The sequence below is a fragment of the Cajanus cajan genome, chromosome 3 (genome assembly GCF_000230855.2).
Source record: "Cajanus cajan strain Asha chromosome 3, NIPB_CcT2T_4, whole genome shotgun sequence".
Lineage (NCBI taxonomy): Eukaryota > Viridiplantae > Streptophyta > Magnoliopsida > Fabales > Fabaceae > Cajanus > Cajanus cajan.
The window spans coordinates 11081372-11101420 of record NC_138519.1 but is presented as its reverse complement, the minus strand read 5'-3'; the positions used below and the strand labels follow the sequence as shown (position 1 = coordinate 11101420).

Below are 20049 nucleotides of genomic sequence, written 5' to 3'. Positions count from 1 at the left end.
ATAGAACAAATAAAATATTTAAAAAACGAAATAAAATATAAACACATTGAAGAAAAATTACAAGATCCAAGGATTAAAAAAGAATTTGAAAATATTGAAAAAGAAATAATAAGAGAAATATGTTCAGATGTTCCTAATGCCTTTTGGGAACGAAATTATTTTGAAATAGAATTACCATATGAAGAAGGATTTGTGGAAAAAAAATATTCCCACAAAAGCTAAGCCAGTACAATTGAATAAAGAAACTTTAGAATATTGTAGAAAAGAAATTCAACAATTTTTAGATAAAAAATTAATAAGACCTAGTAAATCTCCTTGGAGTTGCGCAGCATTTTATGTACAAAATGCTTCGGAAATAGAAAGAGGAGAACCTAGAATGGTCATCAATTATAAGCCATTGAATAAAGTATTAAAATGGATAAGATACCCTCTTCCTAATAAGTCAGAACTAATAAGTAGAATTTATAATGCTACCATATTTTCAAAGTTTGATATGAAAAGTGGTTATTATCAAATAAAAGTAAAAGAAGAAGATAAATACAAAACAACATTTGTAGTACCATTTGGCCAATATGAATGGAATGTAATGCCAATGGGACTTAAGAATGCCCCCTCCGAATTTCAAAATATAATGAATACTATATTAAACCCATATTCAAAATTTGCACTAGTCTAGATAGATGATGTGCTAATATTTTCAGAATCAATTGAACAACATCTAAAACATTTGAAAATATTTAAAAATCTAACAAAAAGAAATGGAATGATTATTTCCCAAAAGAAAATTAAACTGGCACAAACGAAAATTAGATTTTTGGGACATGATATTTATCAAGGAACAATTACCCCTATAAAAAGAAGTATAGAATTTTCAGAAAAATTTCCTAATGAAATAAAAGATAAAAATCAATTACAAAGATTTTTGGGTTGTGTAAATTATATAGCAGATTTTATCCCAAACATTAAAATATTGTGTAAACCCCTCTATAATAGGCTTAGAAAAAATCCAAAACCTTGGACTCCTGAGTTAACTAAAGTAGTTCGGGAAGTAAAAGCCCAAGTAAAATCCTTGCCTTGTCTAGGAATCCCAAATCCCGAAGCCAAATTGATAATAGAAACAGATGCGTCAGAATAAGGATATGGGGGAATACTTAAACAAAAAATAGGAAACCATCCTGAACAAATAGTAAAATATCATTCAGGAATATGGAATTCAGCCCAAACCAAATATAGGACTATTAAAAAGGAAATTTTAAGCATTGTTTTATGCATGCAAAAATTTCAGCATGATTTAATAAACAAAAAATTTCTTTTGAGAATAGATTGTAAATCAACAAAAGAAGTTTTAAAAAAAGATGTTAAGAATTTGGTTTCAAAACAGATTTTCGCTAGATGGCAAAGTTTAATATCTTGTTTTGATTTTGAAATTGAATTTATAAAAGGAAAGAATAATTCAATTCTAGATTTTTAACAAGAGAATTTTTGCAGGGTTTCACCCATGACCACACCAAAAATGGGCTCTCAGCCCAATCCCTCTAAAAAAACCGGGCCATCTAGCCTTTCGCTAGATGACTTCTCTCCATCATATTCAAAAGCATCCCAAACCCGAAAACTACCCAATACCTTAAAATTCACAGTATTGGCCTATAGCCCAAATACTCCTGAAAAGGCCACCTCTTCTACCTCTAAAAACATCCCAAAAGAATTTCATATCCTTGAACATTGTCAACATGTTGTAACAATTGAAGATCACTGGCAAGAAGACGATCCCTAGAAGATAGTAAAAAGTCTAGCTCCTCCTCACTGGAGTTGGATACCAAAAAATGAAAATTTAAAGAAAAACAAAATTTTTTATCAATTTATTTTAATAGATTCAGGATCAGTAGAAATTACCCCAGTAGCAGATTCAAAAAAACCATCCATAATAAATTACTCTACACTAAAAATAGTTAAAGTGTTGTCTTACCATGATTGGAAGCAACACCCCTTCACCGAAAAGAATTTCTCTAGACCTTTTGATCCTCCTTCATATTCATATTTTGATTATCAAAAGGCGTGGACCTATATCTTATTAGAAGAAAACCCTAAACATTCTTGGTATATCAGTTTTAAAAATGAATTACCCCTTCCAATTCCTAATTGGTTTGTAGACTGGTTTTTCCAAATAAGTCCAGTCCAATCTATAATTCCTGAAAATGTTTTGAATATATACCGAAAATATAAAATCCTCACCCCGAATCAACCACCCCATCTACGTCTTATAAAATTTTTTTCTTCTATGGGCATAAGCTGACTCTTGGCCCATCTTCTTGAAATCCATCAACATAAAGAAGACACCTATCCGAAAATTATTTGTCGAAAAACCAAAAAGTTTTTTGGTGGAAGAAGTTCGAAGTCAAATATGTTGAAGATAGGTTTCAGAAGTGGAAAACTTTGGGTCTTCAATCACCAGCTAAGGCCCAGCCCACTCTGAAGATTGAAAAGCCACTTACAAAGAATATTTTGGAAAATCTCCCTTCCTCTAAAGAAGAGAAAGCTATACTGAAAAAGCAATTGTTAGATGCTTTGTCCTCTTTAGGAACAGAATCTGACGAAGAAGAAGTTGAAAATTGTTATGCCATCCAGATGGCTCAAGCTCCGGAAGATGAGGATATTGATTTTTCTAATTTGTAGCAATCCAATGAAAAGGTTGTTCAAATTAAGCAAAAAATTGCAGAATATGAATTTCAGATTAAAAATCACATTGAAAATCGTATAAGGGCTATTATGGAAAAATTAAAGGCAGTCGTAGATGAAGACCAAAGATGGAATATCTAAAGACTTGTGAAGATTATGGCATCTGAGTAAGAAGTCGTGGGTCCCTTGTTTCCCACGTCGCCCAAAAGATGCTTTTGTGCTTTGTCTTTTGTGTCGGCGGTCTAAAGTAAAGATTCGCCAGTTGTATTTTGTCTTTTGTGTAGGCAGCCTAAATAGTAAAGGTTTGCCAGTTGTAATACTTTTGTTTAGATGATAACACGTGTATGTCTAAGATGTGTTATCAGTAGAGTAAAGTCTGGCTCTTTGTCTATAAAAGGCCTCTCATTTAGAGAAGAAGGACACAACTCTTCCGAGCCTTAAACTTCTACCTCTCTTTGAGTTTCCTTCATAGCTAAGAACCCTGGCTTCGAGTCTGTAAAAATCTCTGTAAGATTTAATATTTTAAATGATAATATCTTTTGAAGATGGTTATGTATGGATATACTTGTAATGAAGATTATCTTAGATCATATATACAAAATCTTACATGAATTCAAGATGATTTGATACTTCATTCTTGTAAAATAAAATTGACGTGATATATACATTTCAAATAAAATATGAGCACTTTGATTACTTTTAAGTTGTTATTTAATTTTAAAAAAAATTGATATAAATATATAAAGTGATATGAACTTTCATCTATCGGTTGGATTTACAAAATTCACATTTAATATAAATTTATTGAGCGGTATAATACTTAATAAAATTTATACCAGTGTTATTATAACCCTTCTCATTTTAAAATATATAAATTATTACTTAAACTTTTAAATTTATAATAAATAATTTAAATTGTATTATAAAATTAATTTTAAATAGAAATAAGTAGACTGTTAATTATAAAAGTAATTATATATATAAATAAAGATTAATTAAATATAATATAATAATTATTATTAGTAATATAATTATTATATATATTATTATATATTTATAACGGTCCGGATATACCAAAATGATAAGGATCCAAAAATAATGTAAGTATGAGATTGTATAGTTGAGGATAACTTAAATGAATTAATTTGTACTACTTACACTAACAACATGCATTTGCTTCTCGGTAGGTTATCTCATAAGAACTTCACAGTTAAGCGTGCTTGACTTGGAGTAATGCTGGGATGGGTGACATCCTAGGAAGTTTCTAAAAATTGTGTAATTGAGGACAAAACAAGCTAAAAACTTAAGTATTGTGAAATAAAATCCTTAAGAGGCCAAATATGAGTGGTTCATAGCGACAAAATTTGCGACGTCTATAAAATTTAATAAAATAAAAAATAAATATTTAGCGACCGATTTATTCGGTCACTAATTTGGTCATCATTTCAACCATTTAGCGACCGTATTAGCGACCGAATTAGCGACCGATTTATTCGGTCACTAATTTGGTCATCATTTCAACCATTTAGCGACGGAATTAGCGACCAAAATTTTCGGTCGCTAAATAGCTTAGCGACCAGGGTTTTAGCTACTGATTGAATTCGGTCGCTAATATAAATAGCGACCGATTTTTGCAATTTAGCGACTGATTTTGGTGATCGCTAAATTGCATATTTTTTGTAGTGCATGCATTCAAGCAAGCAAATCCTAGTGAAAAATTTATTGAACTTTCTAGGAATGTAATTGCATACTCTGGGGGATTGCCACTAGCGCTTGAAGTGCTTGGGAGTTATTTGTTTGATAGGGATGTAACAGAGTGGGAGAATGTATTGGAGAAACTCAAGATAATTCCTAATGGTCAAGTACAGAAGAAGTTAAAAATAAGCTATGATGGTTTAAGTGATGATACAGAGAGAGAAATATTCCTTGATATAGCATGTTTCTTTATCGGAATGGATCGTAATGATGTTATAAGTATATTAAATGGTTGTGGACTATTCGCAGAAATTGGAATACATGTCCTTGTAGAGCGTTGCCTTGTAACTGTTGATGATAGGAACAAGCTTCGAATGCATGATTTGCTACGAGACATGGGAAGAGAAATCATTCGTGCAAAATCACCAAAGGAACCTGAGGAGCGTAGTAGGTTATGGTTTCATGAGGATGTGCTTGAAGTGTTATCAAAAGAAACTGTAAGATTTTTTATTTATTATTTTTTTGAATTTAAAATATCTAGAGCCAGAGGAGGCAAACAACACATGTATGAATCAGTTGTTAGCTAGCATTCATTTGTGTGGTTGATTGTCACGATAACATGGAATATTAGTTTGGTTATAAATTGTTTTCTACTTCCTAGCTCTTAGAAACAATTGATCAATTATTTCATGAGAGTTTTGGGTACTATATATCTTTAAGCTATGCATACTTTACCCATTTGAACATTTTATTACATAGGGAACAAAAGCCATTGAAGGATTGGTTTTGAAGTTATCAAGAACTAACACAAAATGTTTGAGAACTAAAGCATTTAAGAAGATGAAGAAACTCAGATTGCTTCAACTTGCTAGTGTACAACTTGTTGGAGATTTTGACTATCTTCCAAGAGATCTTAGGTGGCTTTGTTGGCACGAATTTTCTTTATGATGCATACCAACAAACTTTTATCAAGGAAACCTAGTTTCTATTGAGTTAGTAAACAGTAGTATTAAACTTGTGTGGAAAGAGACCCAGGTAATAATTTATTTATTTATTTGCATTCAAGATTTGTTTTCATGCTTCTTATTTATTGTTGTAATTTAAATTGTCTCAAATAGAAAGCCTATTATATTATTTGGTACTTTTATACATAATCTTCATCTATAATTGCTGAGTCTCTCTTACATTGAAAATACTACAAGTCAGGTTATTAAGCATTCTATTTGTTCGTATGGAATATTTGCTTTCCTAATTTTTAAAATTAGTAATTAGCAAGTTTATCCAAAAAAAAAAGAAAGTATTTATGTAACAACATTTATGCCATTGATGCTAAATCACAAAAGCCTTAAACCCTAAGTGAAAATTTAGTATAAATTTATCATTTGAGCTGATGGTAATTAGAGTCAACTAAGTTGACGCTATAGTGAACACTACTAAGATAAGTTCATCTATCTTTGTGGGTATTCCTTGATCATCCCAATAGGCAAGAAGGCCATTCCATTCCTCCTTTTTCCCTATCCAACTATACCTTATCTCCTTCCTCCCTTTAGTGTGCATGTCATAAGAATGCTTTGTGTCTCTCTACTTAAAACATCTTTCTATTTTTTTCAATATAATGAGGAACTCAAGAAATTGTACCCTGCAAAAAGAATTTAGTCAAAATAGTTAGTCACTGCATATGTAGGGGAAATTACTTAGTTATTAGCTAACTATAGTTATATATACTCAGCTTCTTTGTAAAATACAAGCAGACTTTATAATAAAAATAGGAGAGGTAAGAATTTGCACTTTGTCACTCAACTAAAGAAGTTTTGAAGAAGCTCATAAGGCTTTTGTTGTTGTTGATTAAAGATGTAAATTTAAAACAAAATATATCTATCATCCCAAAATTTTAAACTCACAACTTTTAATACTTGATGTGATATAGATACATAAAAAAGTCTTGGGTGAAAGATTTTGAAAGCAAAAGTAAAACTAAACAAATATATATTGGCAATAAAAAAATAACACTTCATCACTACAAATACTTCATTTCCTACTTGCAAGATTTGTGACACATTGTAATTTATTCCATTTATTTATTGTTTTAGCTCTAATTTTTCTCTGATATTTTTTTCTTGCAGATGATGAATAAATTGAAAATTCTCAATCTTAGTCATTCTCATTATTTAAGACAGACTCCAGACTTTTCAAATTTGCCTAATCTTGAAAAACTAATACTCATAGATTGTCCAATGTTGTGTGAGGTTTCCCATACCATTGGATGTCTCAAAAAAGTTCTTATAATAAACTTGGAAGATTGTATTGGCCTTCGTAATCTTCCAAGAAGTATCTATAAATTGAAATCTCTTAAGACACTCATTCATTCTGGATGTTTAAAGATTGACACGTTAGAAGAAGATTTTGAACAAATGGAGTCTTTGACAACCCTTGTTGCAGATAAAACGGCAATAACAAAAGTGCCATTTTCAATAGTAAGATCAAAAAACATTGGATATATTTCATTGTGCGGATATGAAGGATTCTCCCGTGATGTGTTCCCTTCTATCATTTGGTCTTGGATGTCACCAATGAGTAGTCTCTCACCACACATTGAAACATTTGTGGGTATGGCATCTGACATTCAATTGGATTTGGCAATTAGTAATTCCCATCATTTATCATCTATTTCCAAGGAACTTTCAAAACTTCGAAGTCTTTGGATAGAATGCGACTCTGAACTTCAACTATCTCAAAATGCAACAAATATTTTAGATGCTTTATATACCACGAATTCTAAGGAATTGGAATCATATGCAACCTCATCACAGATATTGAATATGAATGCTTCAGCCTCGTGCAACTGGAAAATGCACTTTTCAAGATCAAATAGCTCCATAAGATCCCTTTTATTTCAAATGGGAATGAGTTGTGAAGTGACCTGTACTCTGGAACAGAATATTTTACAGGTTTTTCTATCTCTCTTTTACTTTTACATGTTTCGAATTGTTATTTTTCTCATAAAATCATGTTTAAATATTCTTTATCATTTTTTAGTTAAATTTTTTTTCATACAAAAATTATTTGTGAAAGTGTATATTATTATATGCCATCAGTATAAAATATTGAAAAATATAGACATGAAATTAATGTATATTTATATCTATTTGTGAAATCTACTACTGACAATATTCCAAGATTACTATTAAAGTGACTAGAAGATAAAATAAAAATTTAAATATATTTTCATTCCACTAAAGATGTATACACAATACACTTATATAACCTAATAAATTAAGATTAATTAGGTAAAAATACATTTTTTGTCCCTTATATTATTTATTAGTTTGAGGGTGAGCCTTGGCGCAACGGTAAGGTTGCTGCTTAGTGACCAAGAGGTCACGGGTTCAAGTCCTGGAAACAGCCTCTCCGCTTGCGGGGGTAAGGCTGCGTACATCTACCCTCCCCAGACCCCACTAGGTGGGAGCCTCGTGCACTGGGCCGCCCTTTTTTATATTATTTATTAGTTTCAATTCAGTCTCACTTTAATTAATAGAATCAATTTAGTCCCACATCTTTAAAATGTATCTCAATGTTTGACTTTTCGTTTCTTCCGTTTAAATACTTAATAGATCTGACACGTGTCATGACACGTGGCATGATGACTTGACACATGTCATGCTTCTATGCCACGTGTCATGCTATCATGTCACGTGTCATGTTATCATGCCACGTATCACGTCATGTGTCATGCCACGTGTCATGATGTCATGCCACGTGGTATGATAGCATGACACATGTCACATCTGTTAAGTATTTAAAGGGAAGAAACGGAAGATCAAACATTGAGATACATTTTAAAGATGCGGGACTAATTGATTCTATTAACTAGAGCGAGACTAAATTGACACTAATAAATAATATAAGGGACGAAAAATATATTTTTGCCTATTAATTAATAGATAATATTTACCTATGTGTTAATATTTATTATTTTATTATTTTAAAAAAGTAAAATAAAATAAGGTAAATATTTAAGATCATCCGCTTTGAAAATTGGATGGTAGAGACATGACATTTGAAGCTTGGATGGTATTGGGAGTGTGGTATTGGAAATTTATGTGGTGCTGCATAGGAATGTTGTTATTTATTGGGATGAAATGTGTCGGTGCCAAGTTGATATGTTGGAAAGCAATGAAAATGGACGAAGATGAATTTTTTGGGTGGGTGGAGGTTGAAGAGAATTGTCTCTAAGGCAAAGGGTCTTTTGAAATGTGAAGGAATTTGACAGTGGGGTTGGGGGAAAATTGATAGATATAAGCTTGGGTATCAATCTGTCCATGGTGAAAGTCAGTGGCATAATAGAGGTCTTTTAGTTGTTGGCGGATGAAGCTTGGATTGTAGAGCTTTTAGTTGAGCATAAATGGTATAGAGATAATCATCCATGGGAGGTGGAGTAAGCTTATGAAAGCACCCAATAATATATTCCTAACGCTACTCCTATTACTCTTAAGGCTACTATTAGAGAGAGAGTAGAACATAAGTAAAGATTAAATATTCCTTTCATTAATAATAACTTCTAAAAAGAGAAACACTTATATAATTTAATAAATGTGAATAAATAGATAATATTCAACATCTTATTATTTTAAAAAATGTAAAACAAAAACAAAAGAAATAATTAAGACCAACCAATGTAAGTCTTTTCACCATTTTAATTTCAAGATATGTTTAGTCTCTTAAATCCCATCCTAACATAGCATAAGACAATGCTTTCTCACTAATACTATATTTTTCACTACATTGTATACATTTCTTACGAGTCATTACCTTGTGCATTCTTTTAAAATTTAGAAATTCCTACCCTGTCACATAATGCTTTCCTACTCACTTCTCTTCTTTGCAATACTTCCACTTAGGTCACTCTCGCTAGATACCTTTTTCCTTGTAGTGTCTCATCATCTCAAGGTTTTCGACCCCACCCTGTTACTCCCCCCTTGACCATTCATATAAGCTACCAAACACCTCACCATCAACAAATAATGTCATAAATTTGAGAGGGTTGAAGGACTCCTATTATAGTCAAATCTAAGCTTCCCATCTGATAGTAAGAAGGTCCATTATTTGATAGGGGAAACAACAACACAGTAATCAAGAATACTAAAGTACGTAGCAGAAATAATTTCCCCAACTTGCAAAAACTAACGAGGAGCAACAAAACAAATAAATGTTAGAAAATAATCACAAAGAGACACAAATATTTTTAACGTGGGAAAACCCTCTCAATGTGAGAAGTAAAAACCCACGGTCACAAGCCAGTCAATCAAGTTCCATTATGATCAAATTAGGGTACAAGAGAGTCTAATCAAATGCATGAACAAATGCTTATAACCAACCGATATATTAAAGCAACAAGACCTTCCAACCGAAGAATAAAGAAGAAGAAACCTCAAATTAGAGCAATTATACGAAATTGATTTTTCCAACCATAGACCACCAATCCACGATCCCAACGGTAAACAAAGTGGTGAGTTTCAACTTTTCAAAGCCAAAGTGGTTATCATAACCACCATCATCAAGCATACGCATAGAGATCAAATTAAAACGAACATAAGGAGCATGTTTGACTCCTTTAAGCAACAACTGCGTTCCCATGTTGGTTTGCAAGCAAACATCACCAACACCAATCACTTTAGACACACCATCATTACCCATCTTCAACACTCCAAAATTACCAGAAGTGTAAGATGTGAAGAACTCCTTCCTTGGTGTAACATGTAGTGTAGTACCACTATCAACAATCCACATGCTCTCATCTGATACAAGATTAATTAACCTATGGTCACTGAGAATAACAAGATCACCACACGTAGCAATAGCAACACGATCATCATCATCATGATCTTTCTCTTTCTGCTTACCCTTCTTGCCTTTATTCTCCTTTTTCCATAGAAAACAATTCTTTTGGATATGCCTAGGTTTATTACAATAATAACACTCTACATTATTGTATCTTGACTTGGACTTGCTCTTACTTTTCTCTCTACCACCCTTCGGTTCTTTTTTCCGACATCTCTCCGTATTTTCTGTGATAAGCACCTCAGACTGAGATGAAGAACCCTGTGTCTTCCTTCTCATCTCTTCATTAAGAGCACCACTCTTTGTCGCTTCCAAAGAAACAACACCATTAGGGGTCGAGTTGGTAATAGAAACCCGAAATGTCTCCCAAGACTCAGGTAAATTATTCATAAAATTTGATTCCCATTCCAGATAACTAATCTAGGAGCCCTTGAAATTCATTCAAGTGATCTGAAATGGAAGAACTCTCCCTATATCTCAAATTCATCAGACAATTCAACAAATACAATTTATTATTCCTTGATTTAGAAGCATACAAGGACTCAATCTTCTACCATGAAGTTCTAGCATGTGTCTCATTTGCAATGTGATTATAAACATTGTATTCTACAAATTGCCGAATGAAATCACACACCTGTTGGTATTCAAAGTCCTAATCTTCTTTAGACATAGAATTCGGCTTTTGAGTAGCAAAGACAGAAAGATGCATTTTCTTCACAAATAGCAACTCTTTCATCTTGCCCTTCCACAAATGATAATTTGTACCATTCAAAGGAACCATTTTTGTATTTGCCTCCATTGTTTAAGCAAGTAAATATAGCCCCAAACCAAAGAGCTTTGATACCACTGTGATAGGGGAAACGAAAACATAATAATCAAGAGTACTAAAGTACGCTGCGAAAATAATTCCCCCAACTTGCAAAAACCAACGAGGAGCAAGAAAACAAATAAATGGCAGAAAATAATCACAAAGAGACACAAATATTTTTAACGTGGGAAAACCCTCTCAATGTGAGAAGTAAAAACCCATGGGCGCAAGCCAGTCAATCAAGTTTAACTATGATTAAATTAGGCTACAAGAGAGTCTAATCAAATGCATAAAAAAATGCTTACAACCAACCGATATATTAAAGCAACAAGGCCTTCCAACTGAAGAATAAAGAAGAAGAAACCTTAAATTAGAACAACTGTACGAAATTGATTTCTCCATCCACAGACCTCCAATCCACGATCCCAACGATCAAAATGAATATCACCGTGTTAAGAACTTGCTATCAAATTTCCAGCTCGATCCAACGGTAAACAAAGTGGAGATCGCAATTTTACTGAAACTGTTTTGTGTATGCGAACCAAATTTTCTGCTCTCTTTCTCTCTTCTTTCTCTCCCTGACGGCTGTGTAATTTTCTCTCTCTCTTATCCTGTGATAGACCCTTCTCCACTTGGTTTTTAAGTGAGATAAAATTTGGGCTTCTCAATTTTGAGCCTTTTCTCCACATAGGAAGGGAGCCCAATACCCAACATTATTATATATGATTATAGTTAGCAAATGATAAAATCAAGCTTCAAGCGATTATTACATGCATGGTAACATATATAACACTTCAATTGTGATTTTACATATGCTTTAATTTACATACATGCTTTACTCATGAGATCATGGAGGGTACCTAAGAACTTCATGAAAGTGATATTGTTTTTATCTAGGAAAATTTTTTTGTTTTGACAAACAATATTTGTAGCATATGATGAACCAATTTTTTCTAGCCTAATCTACGGTGAATTGAAACCCATTTTTTTTATCTAATTAGTGTACCTAGGAAACATATGATGAGCCAATAATACAAGGTTGTAAACATTACTAGAAAATGAATTAAAACTTGAAGACTAAATTTTGAAACTAATATGCTTTCTTCCTAAGTGTTTCACGTATTTGTCTTTCTTTTTAAAGTAATTAACAACTTTTTTTTTCTTTTTTTTCATATACAAATATGCATCTTTTGTAATAATCATCATTCGCATGGTATATTGATACACTTTCATCATCATATAATCAATCATCAACATCATAATAACATCATTTAACACATCATAAAGAAGCTTCTTGACAATCTACGTCGAGCTTAGAAACCTATGCTCGACTCTAAACTAAGATAGAAAGCACCCCAGCCTTCTCATGCCCGACCTCATCAGGCCATGTTCGACTTCAAGTTGAGACAGAGGGCACCCTAGTCATCTTGTGCCTAGCTTCACCAAACCACTCTCAGCTTCAAGGCGAGACAGAGGGCACCCAAGTCATCTCATGCTTGGTGTGGACAATTACCTGTCCGACACCAGCACGTCTTGGCAGTGCCTTGAAACACATGAAGGCACACCTGGCTCAAAGCCTTGGAGCCCAGCATTGTGTGAGATCTAGCACCAAACTCACAAACATCGAAACAGAATCTTGAAACAAACATCTCCATAATCAATCATACAAATTATAACCAACCAAAACTCGTTTTATGTCTAGAAAATTCACCATCCAATATGAATTCAACAATTAGTATCTACAATTCTTATCCCTAAAATTCATGAATTCTTTTCCCTTGGGGTTCTAACACCTTTCTACAAAACGCCAAATTAATTACTACAAAACATTAGATCACCAAATAAAATTCATATTAGGACTCTACTTGACAAACAACATCAAACGCACACAAGAATTCATCAAATATAAAACTTATGGGATTTGGGGTCAATCCCTCTACCCTTCATGCATAAATTCAATTCCCAGAGATGAGTGTTATCACTTTCTCCTTTTACCTAGAGTGATGCAACGTATGAAATCTAAGCCTCTACCTCCTCTCCGATGATCCCTTCTCCTTGCTCTTCAAATGCGTTCTCTTCAGAGCACCAAAGTGTCAAAGAATGTGAAGATGTAAAAAGTGAACCTTTCTCTGCCTCTCGTTAGAGGGTCTCCACGATAACACTCCCAAGGTCCGGGAAGATGACTTTTGAGACCTACCTGTATAAACTCACTCCATCATGCAACAAAACATGTATGCATAGGTTCTACTAACAATACCACCTCATCACATAACTACAACAACCATCAATTACAACTTGCCTCATGACCATAGCCCTGGACTAATCCACACATTTCACCATATTACCTCATAGTGACTCATCACATCATGCATCCTCATAATTTCTCCTAAATCAATATCATACACACTCATTATGCATACCTATAAGAATATATTGTTCACTTAAACTCTTGCAGCCATAACTCTCTTTAGTTCCTTTTTTTTTATACTTTTATATCCAATTACTTAACTCATTAATTCTATTCTTTAATTTCCAATACTTAATCACTCCCCACGATTCCTCTGTTTATTAATTCATCTATATAACTCAATTAATAATGAAATAAGCATGGCACCCAACATGGTTAAACTTACGCTCAATGTGGAGAGATCAGAGGTTTCTTTTCTAGATTCATGCTCAACATGATGTAACCTATGTTAGGTGTCACTTTAGAATTAATTCTTCTGGCGTGATCAAAGTCACGCCCCGACATCAATCATTCTCAAAAACGACATCAATGTGACCTTAGATGAGACACCTATTACCTGGTGTAGGAAAGTCAGAGACCTCTTTGGCATCTCTACATTCGATGTGACTCATTTCATGCCTAGTGATAGGAACTACGCATTCACGCATGTGCCATGAAGCGTTGTCGTAGGCTCTACACTTTGTAGAATCACAAGGTACACAATTTAGGTCCTTTCAACTCATCCAAAATCCATCAAGTCATTATTTTTCTCAATTCATTCGACCAAACAATTAAATAACACTCATATAATACTACCACATCATCTGATCATTCAAATTTATCCTATCAAATCAAAAACCCCAAAAACCCCAAAGTTTATGCATATAATAACCCTAACCCTCCAAAACACATCAATTCATCATATATTAACTTAATGAAAAGATATGTATGAATTTTATTAATTAGAACACCACAACATTTGCAATAACAAATTCACATATAGGGACCATAGAAATTCACATCAAGACCTAAGAGTCTTAGGGATTGTCTCTCTACCTTATCCCTCATATACATCCATAGTTGCAATTATGTCACCCCCCTTTTTACCTTGAGTGATGATTCCACTACACTATAAGCTTCTGTAGTCAATCTCTTCGATGGTCTCCTCTAGAGTTTTCCTCTGTGCTTTTAGGGTTTTAAATGGATGCGTAATGAAAATCTAACATCTTGCTTTGTTTTGAATATCTTTTAAGTTGGGCCTAGAGTCCAACCCAACTCTCCTTCCTTTGTAACCCTTTCTTATTTTATTAATTAATAAAAAAATATTATCTATATTATAAAATGAACTAATTAATTAATCAAGTCCATAATTATTATTTATTTATTTATTTTATTTCAGAAATATGGGATGTTACCATAAAATTAAATTTTATATGATTATTTTCTTGTAAATATTAATCATTATCTTATTATTTTTAAAATATTTATGATGTCTTAGATATTTATTAAAATATTATTTTACTATTATTAAGAAATAACTACTTTCAATATGAAATTGTATTATTATATATTTTATATAATTTTATCTTATTTTAATGTATAATAATACAACTCAAAACTTTTAGTGTATATTTTATTATAGTTACATTATATTATTATATATATTATATATAACTAATAACATTTCAAAAATATTATTTATGTGCACGATAATTATAATAAAATAAATAGTGACATATATTATTTTTTATTTAAGTTATTTATAATATTATTAAAATAGTATATCTCTTAATATTACAATATTTAAAATATCATAATATATTTAAAATAATAATTAAAATTCTGATTAGAATTTAAATATAAAAGTTATATATATATATATAATCTTAATTTCAAAAACTTTTAATATTATAAAAATAAAACCAATAATGTCTATAATAATGGAAATACAATATGGTAAAAAGTCAAATAAACAATAAAAAATCTACACATTATAATAATTTTTTAAAAATAATAAAATAATATTATAAAAACGAAATTTCAAAATATTACTTAAATATATAAGATATTTTAAATTGATAAGTAAGATTATGTAAAAAAAAATTATTTACACCAAGGTTTGTCAAGTTTATCGAGATATTTTAAATTAGTAAGATATAAAATAAATTATTTAAATAAAAATACATTAAATTTATTGTATAATATGTGAAAATGTAAATTTCAAATTAAAATTAAAATAACCTTAAAACTCAAATTATCTATAATAGAAAATAAATATCTCTTAATACTGTACAGTAAATGAATATTATAATAAGTATTTAAAATATTCTAAATGATAATAAAATTTTGATTAATGTTTAATGAAAATATTAATATTAATATATATATATATATATATCATAATTTTGAACTTAATTGAAAGTGAATAAAATAATATTAATAACAAATAAAAAATTATTAATTTAAAAAAAAAACTAATAGTAGACTGATACTATAATTATAAGAAATAAAAAATTATTATTGTATTTATATTATGTTAATATAATAAAAAATTACATGTAATAATATATTGTTATTATAATAATAAAGATAATAAAGAAATTTAAAAAAAAAATATGAAAAATATATAAATATTTATACATATTTATGTATGATACCAAATCTAATTATTAATATATATATATATATATATATATATATATATTTAACTAATATTTTAAAATTAAAAATAAATATTTATTAAAGATAATTATATGCGAAAAAATTATTTAATTTTTTATGGATTCAAGAGGAGAAAAAGCATTTGAATAAAAAAAATAAAGATAAAATTAAAAGATTTATTAATTATAAGTTATAAGCACTTAATGTCTTATTAGCAAATAAATATATTAAATGACGTGTTAATTAAATACACATCTGGTAAAGTTGTCAAAGTAGATTTTAACTTATTGATCAACTCGACTTACCTTAAAAACAGACTTGATTGGACCAAAAAATAAAGAAATTCGTAATTGGTTATAAAATTCAGTCCAACCTACTTTTGACTCGGTCCACCCGATTGAAATCGTAGTGTGTCGAATTGTCTACTTAGACCCATCAACCTAACCCACCAACAATTCACTTAATCATTTATTGTTATATATTTATTATTTATTATTTTGAGTTGATCTAACAATCTTTATTTAAATAATCGAAGTCAATATTTTATGCATAGCCTAAAAAATTTTCAATGATTTTTTTTTCTATAACATGTTCCCATTCAAAATATTTTTTCCCCAATCAAAAGGTCATATTTTTTTTTTTAATTTGAAAATGAGCTATTAACTTGTTATATCTTTTTTTCAAATTTTAAAAAGAAAACTTGTTATATATTTTAAGTTTTGAATTAATTATAAGGTGGTATTAATGTATTGTTAAATAAACTTTTGAGCATATTTTCATTTTTACAGAATATGTCGAGTAGTGAGCACGGTGGTTGTTTGGTCCCAGGTGATAGTTATCCAGATTGGTTGGCTTTCAGCAGCGAAGGTTCTTCTGTGATTTTCGAAATCCCTCAAGTGAATAGGCATAACTTGAAGACAATGATATGTGATGTCCATTATTCTTCCCCAGACAATGTAACATCAGATGACCTAAAAAATTTGTTGGTGAAAAATTACACAAAAGCCACCATTTTGCTTTACAAGGGAGATGCATTGGCCTCCTTTAAAGATGAGGAGTGGTAGAGGGTAGTATCAAATATAGAGCCTGGTAACAAAGTGGAAATTGTTGTTGTTTTTGGGAAAAGGCTAATTGTGAACAAGACAACAATTTATCTTGTATATGAGCCAGTGGTTGAAAAAGTGGAGCATTGCCATGCACCAATTGAGAATGTCATTGCTTCTGGTGATGATGAAAATGAATGAGGTCAAGTCGATCTGTTCTCAAGTGGAATCCACATGGATGACTTGAAAAAAAAATAAAAGAAGGAAAAAGAAAATTAAAAGATGGTGAAGATGTTTATTAGGTCAATATTGATTCTTCTTGTATTGATGCATTTATTTGTGGTGCATTGATTAGTGATTGTTTTGGGCAGTTAATTAGTGGTTTTACATGTAGATTTGTGGCTACTAATGCTCTGGTTGATTAAGCATAGGGTGCTTGGGAAGGTCCACTTAGCTCGGGATCTTAGCTTTTGAAGATTCCAACTTGAGCATGATTCGAAGTTGATCCCTGGCTGTGCATGCCTCCTATTCTGGTAATGATGCTATCACTTTGCTGGTTAAAGTTGTTTCGGGAGATCTTACGTACTGTGTGCCTAGGGTCGCTTTTCTTCTTTTGGGTCATCTGAAAAGGAATGCATTTATTTGTTTTTCACTGTAAAATCACTATTTAAACAATATTTGAATATTCATCTTCGGTACTTGTACTCATAAAATAATAGTTGTGGAGACAATTTCTTGAACAAAATAGTTTAACGTGTGGGCTGGTTATTTAGAACAATGCGATATTCTGTTAACATTATTTCCCTTTTAATAATAAGTTATTGAATTGCAAGAGATTATTAACTAATACTAGGACCTAATTACATGAATTGTTGTTTTTCTTTTCCCTTGATCTACTCCAAGATAAATTAATTTAATTTTAAGATAATTTAATTGTGAGGAAACTTATATATATGATGTAAGGTAATAAGGCATGCATGCATGCATCTCTAATGCAAAGTGTTCTTACCGGAAATCTGCTGTAGAGCTAATCCGCCAGGTAAGATCGGTGAGCCTCCTTTATCGGTACGCTGGTGCTCCAAGATGGGGGTGGTACTTGCAAAAGAGACTCTGATGCTAAAGTTAGGGTTTGTATGAGTAGTAGTCTCGTATAAGTAATGCACGTACCTTGGTGTGATTTAGGGTTGTTTTGGGCCTTGGGCTTGAGATAAGATATAATATGTTTAAATAAGGGACCTCGTCTGGGGCGAGATCCTCGGGAATCAGTTATGATTCACTTAAGTGCCGAGATGACGTCATGTAGCGCGTGCCCGAGGTCGTGTTGTGCTGAGATGCCGAGCTCGGAGCTTGGCTTATTAGTACGGATAGTGCACTAGCCCCCCGAGCTCCAAAGACCATAGGTCGAGGAGTTATGACCGAGCTCGCTGGGGGGAAGTGACCTTTTGCGTACGTTGCTTGTAGAGATGCCATGTGTCACAACTGTTCATTTCCTGGAAACGTGCAAGTGACGCGTCAGGGGAAATGACGGTTATGCAATGATGGTTTTGCAATTAATGTATCGTCAGACGTGCCCCTTGGTTGACACGTGGCGTGGCCGTTTTGAATTTGGGGAAAGTTTTTTGCTCTCCCTCGCGCCTCTTCCTCTTTTCACTTACTCACTTTTCACTCTTTCGACTTCTTGTTGGCTCTTTCCGTTTTCTTGCTTCTGTTCATCCTTCGTCTCCTTTTTTCCTGTTTTCGCCGCCGTTTCCAGTAACCCATTCGTTGTTAGGGTTATTTTCTGAGGAGGAGTACCAGGTACTTCCTTTTTATTGTTTCCTCTTTCTTATTCCTCAAATCTTTTCCGAGTTTCCTCCTTTCTTTAATGGCCGGTGGAAGTGGTGCTGGTTCTTTTGCGCCTGCCAAGGGCAAGGCGCGCGGCAAGGCGGTGGCCGCTGGAAGGGCCGCTGTTGAGAAGAAGGATCCGCCGCCGCCCAAGGACCTGGAGCCAAGCGTCCCTGGTTATCACTGGGTTAAACGTGAGATGGCGGAGGTCCAAAGTGTTTTTCGGTCCTTTCTTGAGGTAAACGGGATTCTGAGGTCGTGTAGGGTCTGTGACCCTTCCATTTCCCATATGATCCAGCTCGAACCCTGTCAGGCCGGAGAGGGTGTGTACATGGGGTCACCTACCGGCCCTCCTCATTTCTATATGTACCTATGCTTTTTTAGGGATTTAGGTGTTTGTCTTCCCTTCACTCAGTTCAAGTGTGATTTTTTGAATTTTATTAACTCGGCTCCTTGCCAGTTGCATCCTAACAGTTGGGGTTTTTTGAGGGCTTTTCAAGTCCTGTGTACAGTTCTGGGGATAGAGGTGTCTCTTCACGTCTTTCTTCATTTTTATCAACTGAAGATAGGCGTTCTGCCCTACTGCATTTTGTCCTTGAATGGGAGTAGGGATAGGGGTTTGTTTACTCTCTACTCCCAGTCATATAAGAATTTTAAACAATAGTTCTTCCGGGTTAGTCTTGTGGGCGTCGACCCTTTAGAAGATGAGGTGTTTCATTTTGGTGGGTTGTCGAAATTTCCTTTTTATTGGTGCCCTAAACCGTCTAGGTTTCACGGTTTGGGTGACCTGAAGTTGACGGCCTCAGAGGCGGCCGCCATTGATAACCTTGCTGCGCTCCCTCGTCCGTTGGATTGCAAGCTTGTTCTGTCGCTTGCGAATTTGCCCTACAAGGAGAGGGGTCTAGAGAGTGAGTATTTCGTGTTTTGGTAGTTTGTTAGGGCTTGCGTAATTTTCTTTTGCCGATGTGCTTGGTTTTCCGTTTGCAGGCATCATGGGGAGGAACCTGTGGCGTGAGCTGAAGCATCGCTACAACGTTACCGAGCTTGATGTTCCCGAGCCCCAAGGGGAGGAGGTTGCCCTCCTAAAAGAAAGAGGGGGGAGAAAGAGGTCGGGGGGACCTCCGCCCCTCGTGATGCTGAGGAGGTGACCTCCAAATCCGCTGATGTTGATGCGGTGGATCTCACCGAGAGTCCGCCGTCCAAAGAGGCTCCTCCGGTGGTTACTTGGGAGGTGGCTCAGAGTGTTGAGCCTACTGCACAGGCCGCCAAGGTGAGTG

At 33.1% G+C, this 20049-nt stretch overlaps 1 protein-coding gene across 3 annotated transcripts in view; it reads left to right on the top strand.

Moving 5' to 3' along the window:
- The window catches only part of LOC109803759 (toll/interleukin-1 receptor-like protein), a 52455-nt gene extending 34399 nt beyond the window's left edge, over positions 1 to 18056 (top strand). The window contains exons 4-7 of one of the 3 annotated variants that reach the window (XR_014432170.1): positions 4681 to 4868; positions 5131 to 5406; positions 6495 to 7319; positions 16694 to 17919. Coding sequence is in view for 2 of the 3 variants with exons in the window: in XM_083070387.1 (XP_082926513.1) it covers positions 6495 to 7319; positions 16694 to 16969 (1101 nt within the window). In the remaining variant the exon portion in view is untranslated. Of the gene's footprint in view, positions 1 to 1488; positions 3299 to 4680; positions 4869 to 5130; positions 5407 to 6494; positions 7320 to 16693 lie in introns of those variants that run through there. The other 2 variants (XM_083070387.1, XM_083070388.1) reach the window with 2 other exon arrangements.
- The last annotated feature ends 1993 nt before the right edge of the window (positions 18057 to 20049 follow it).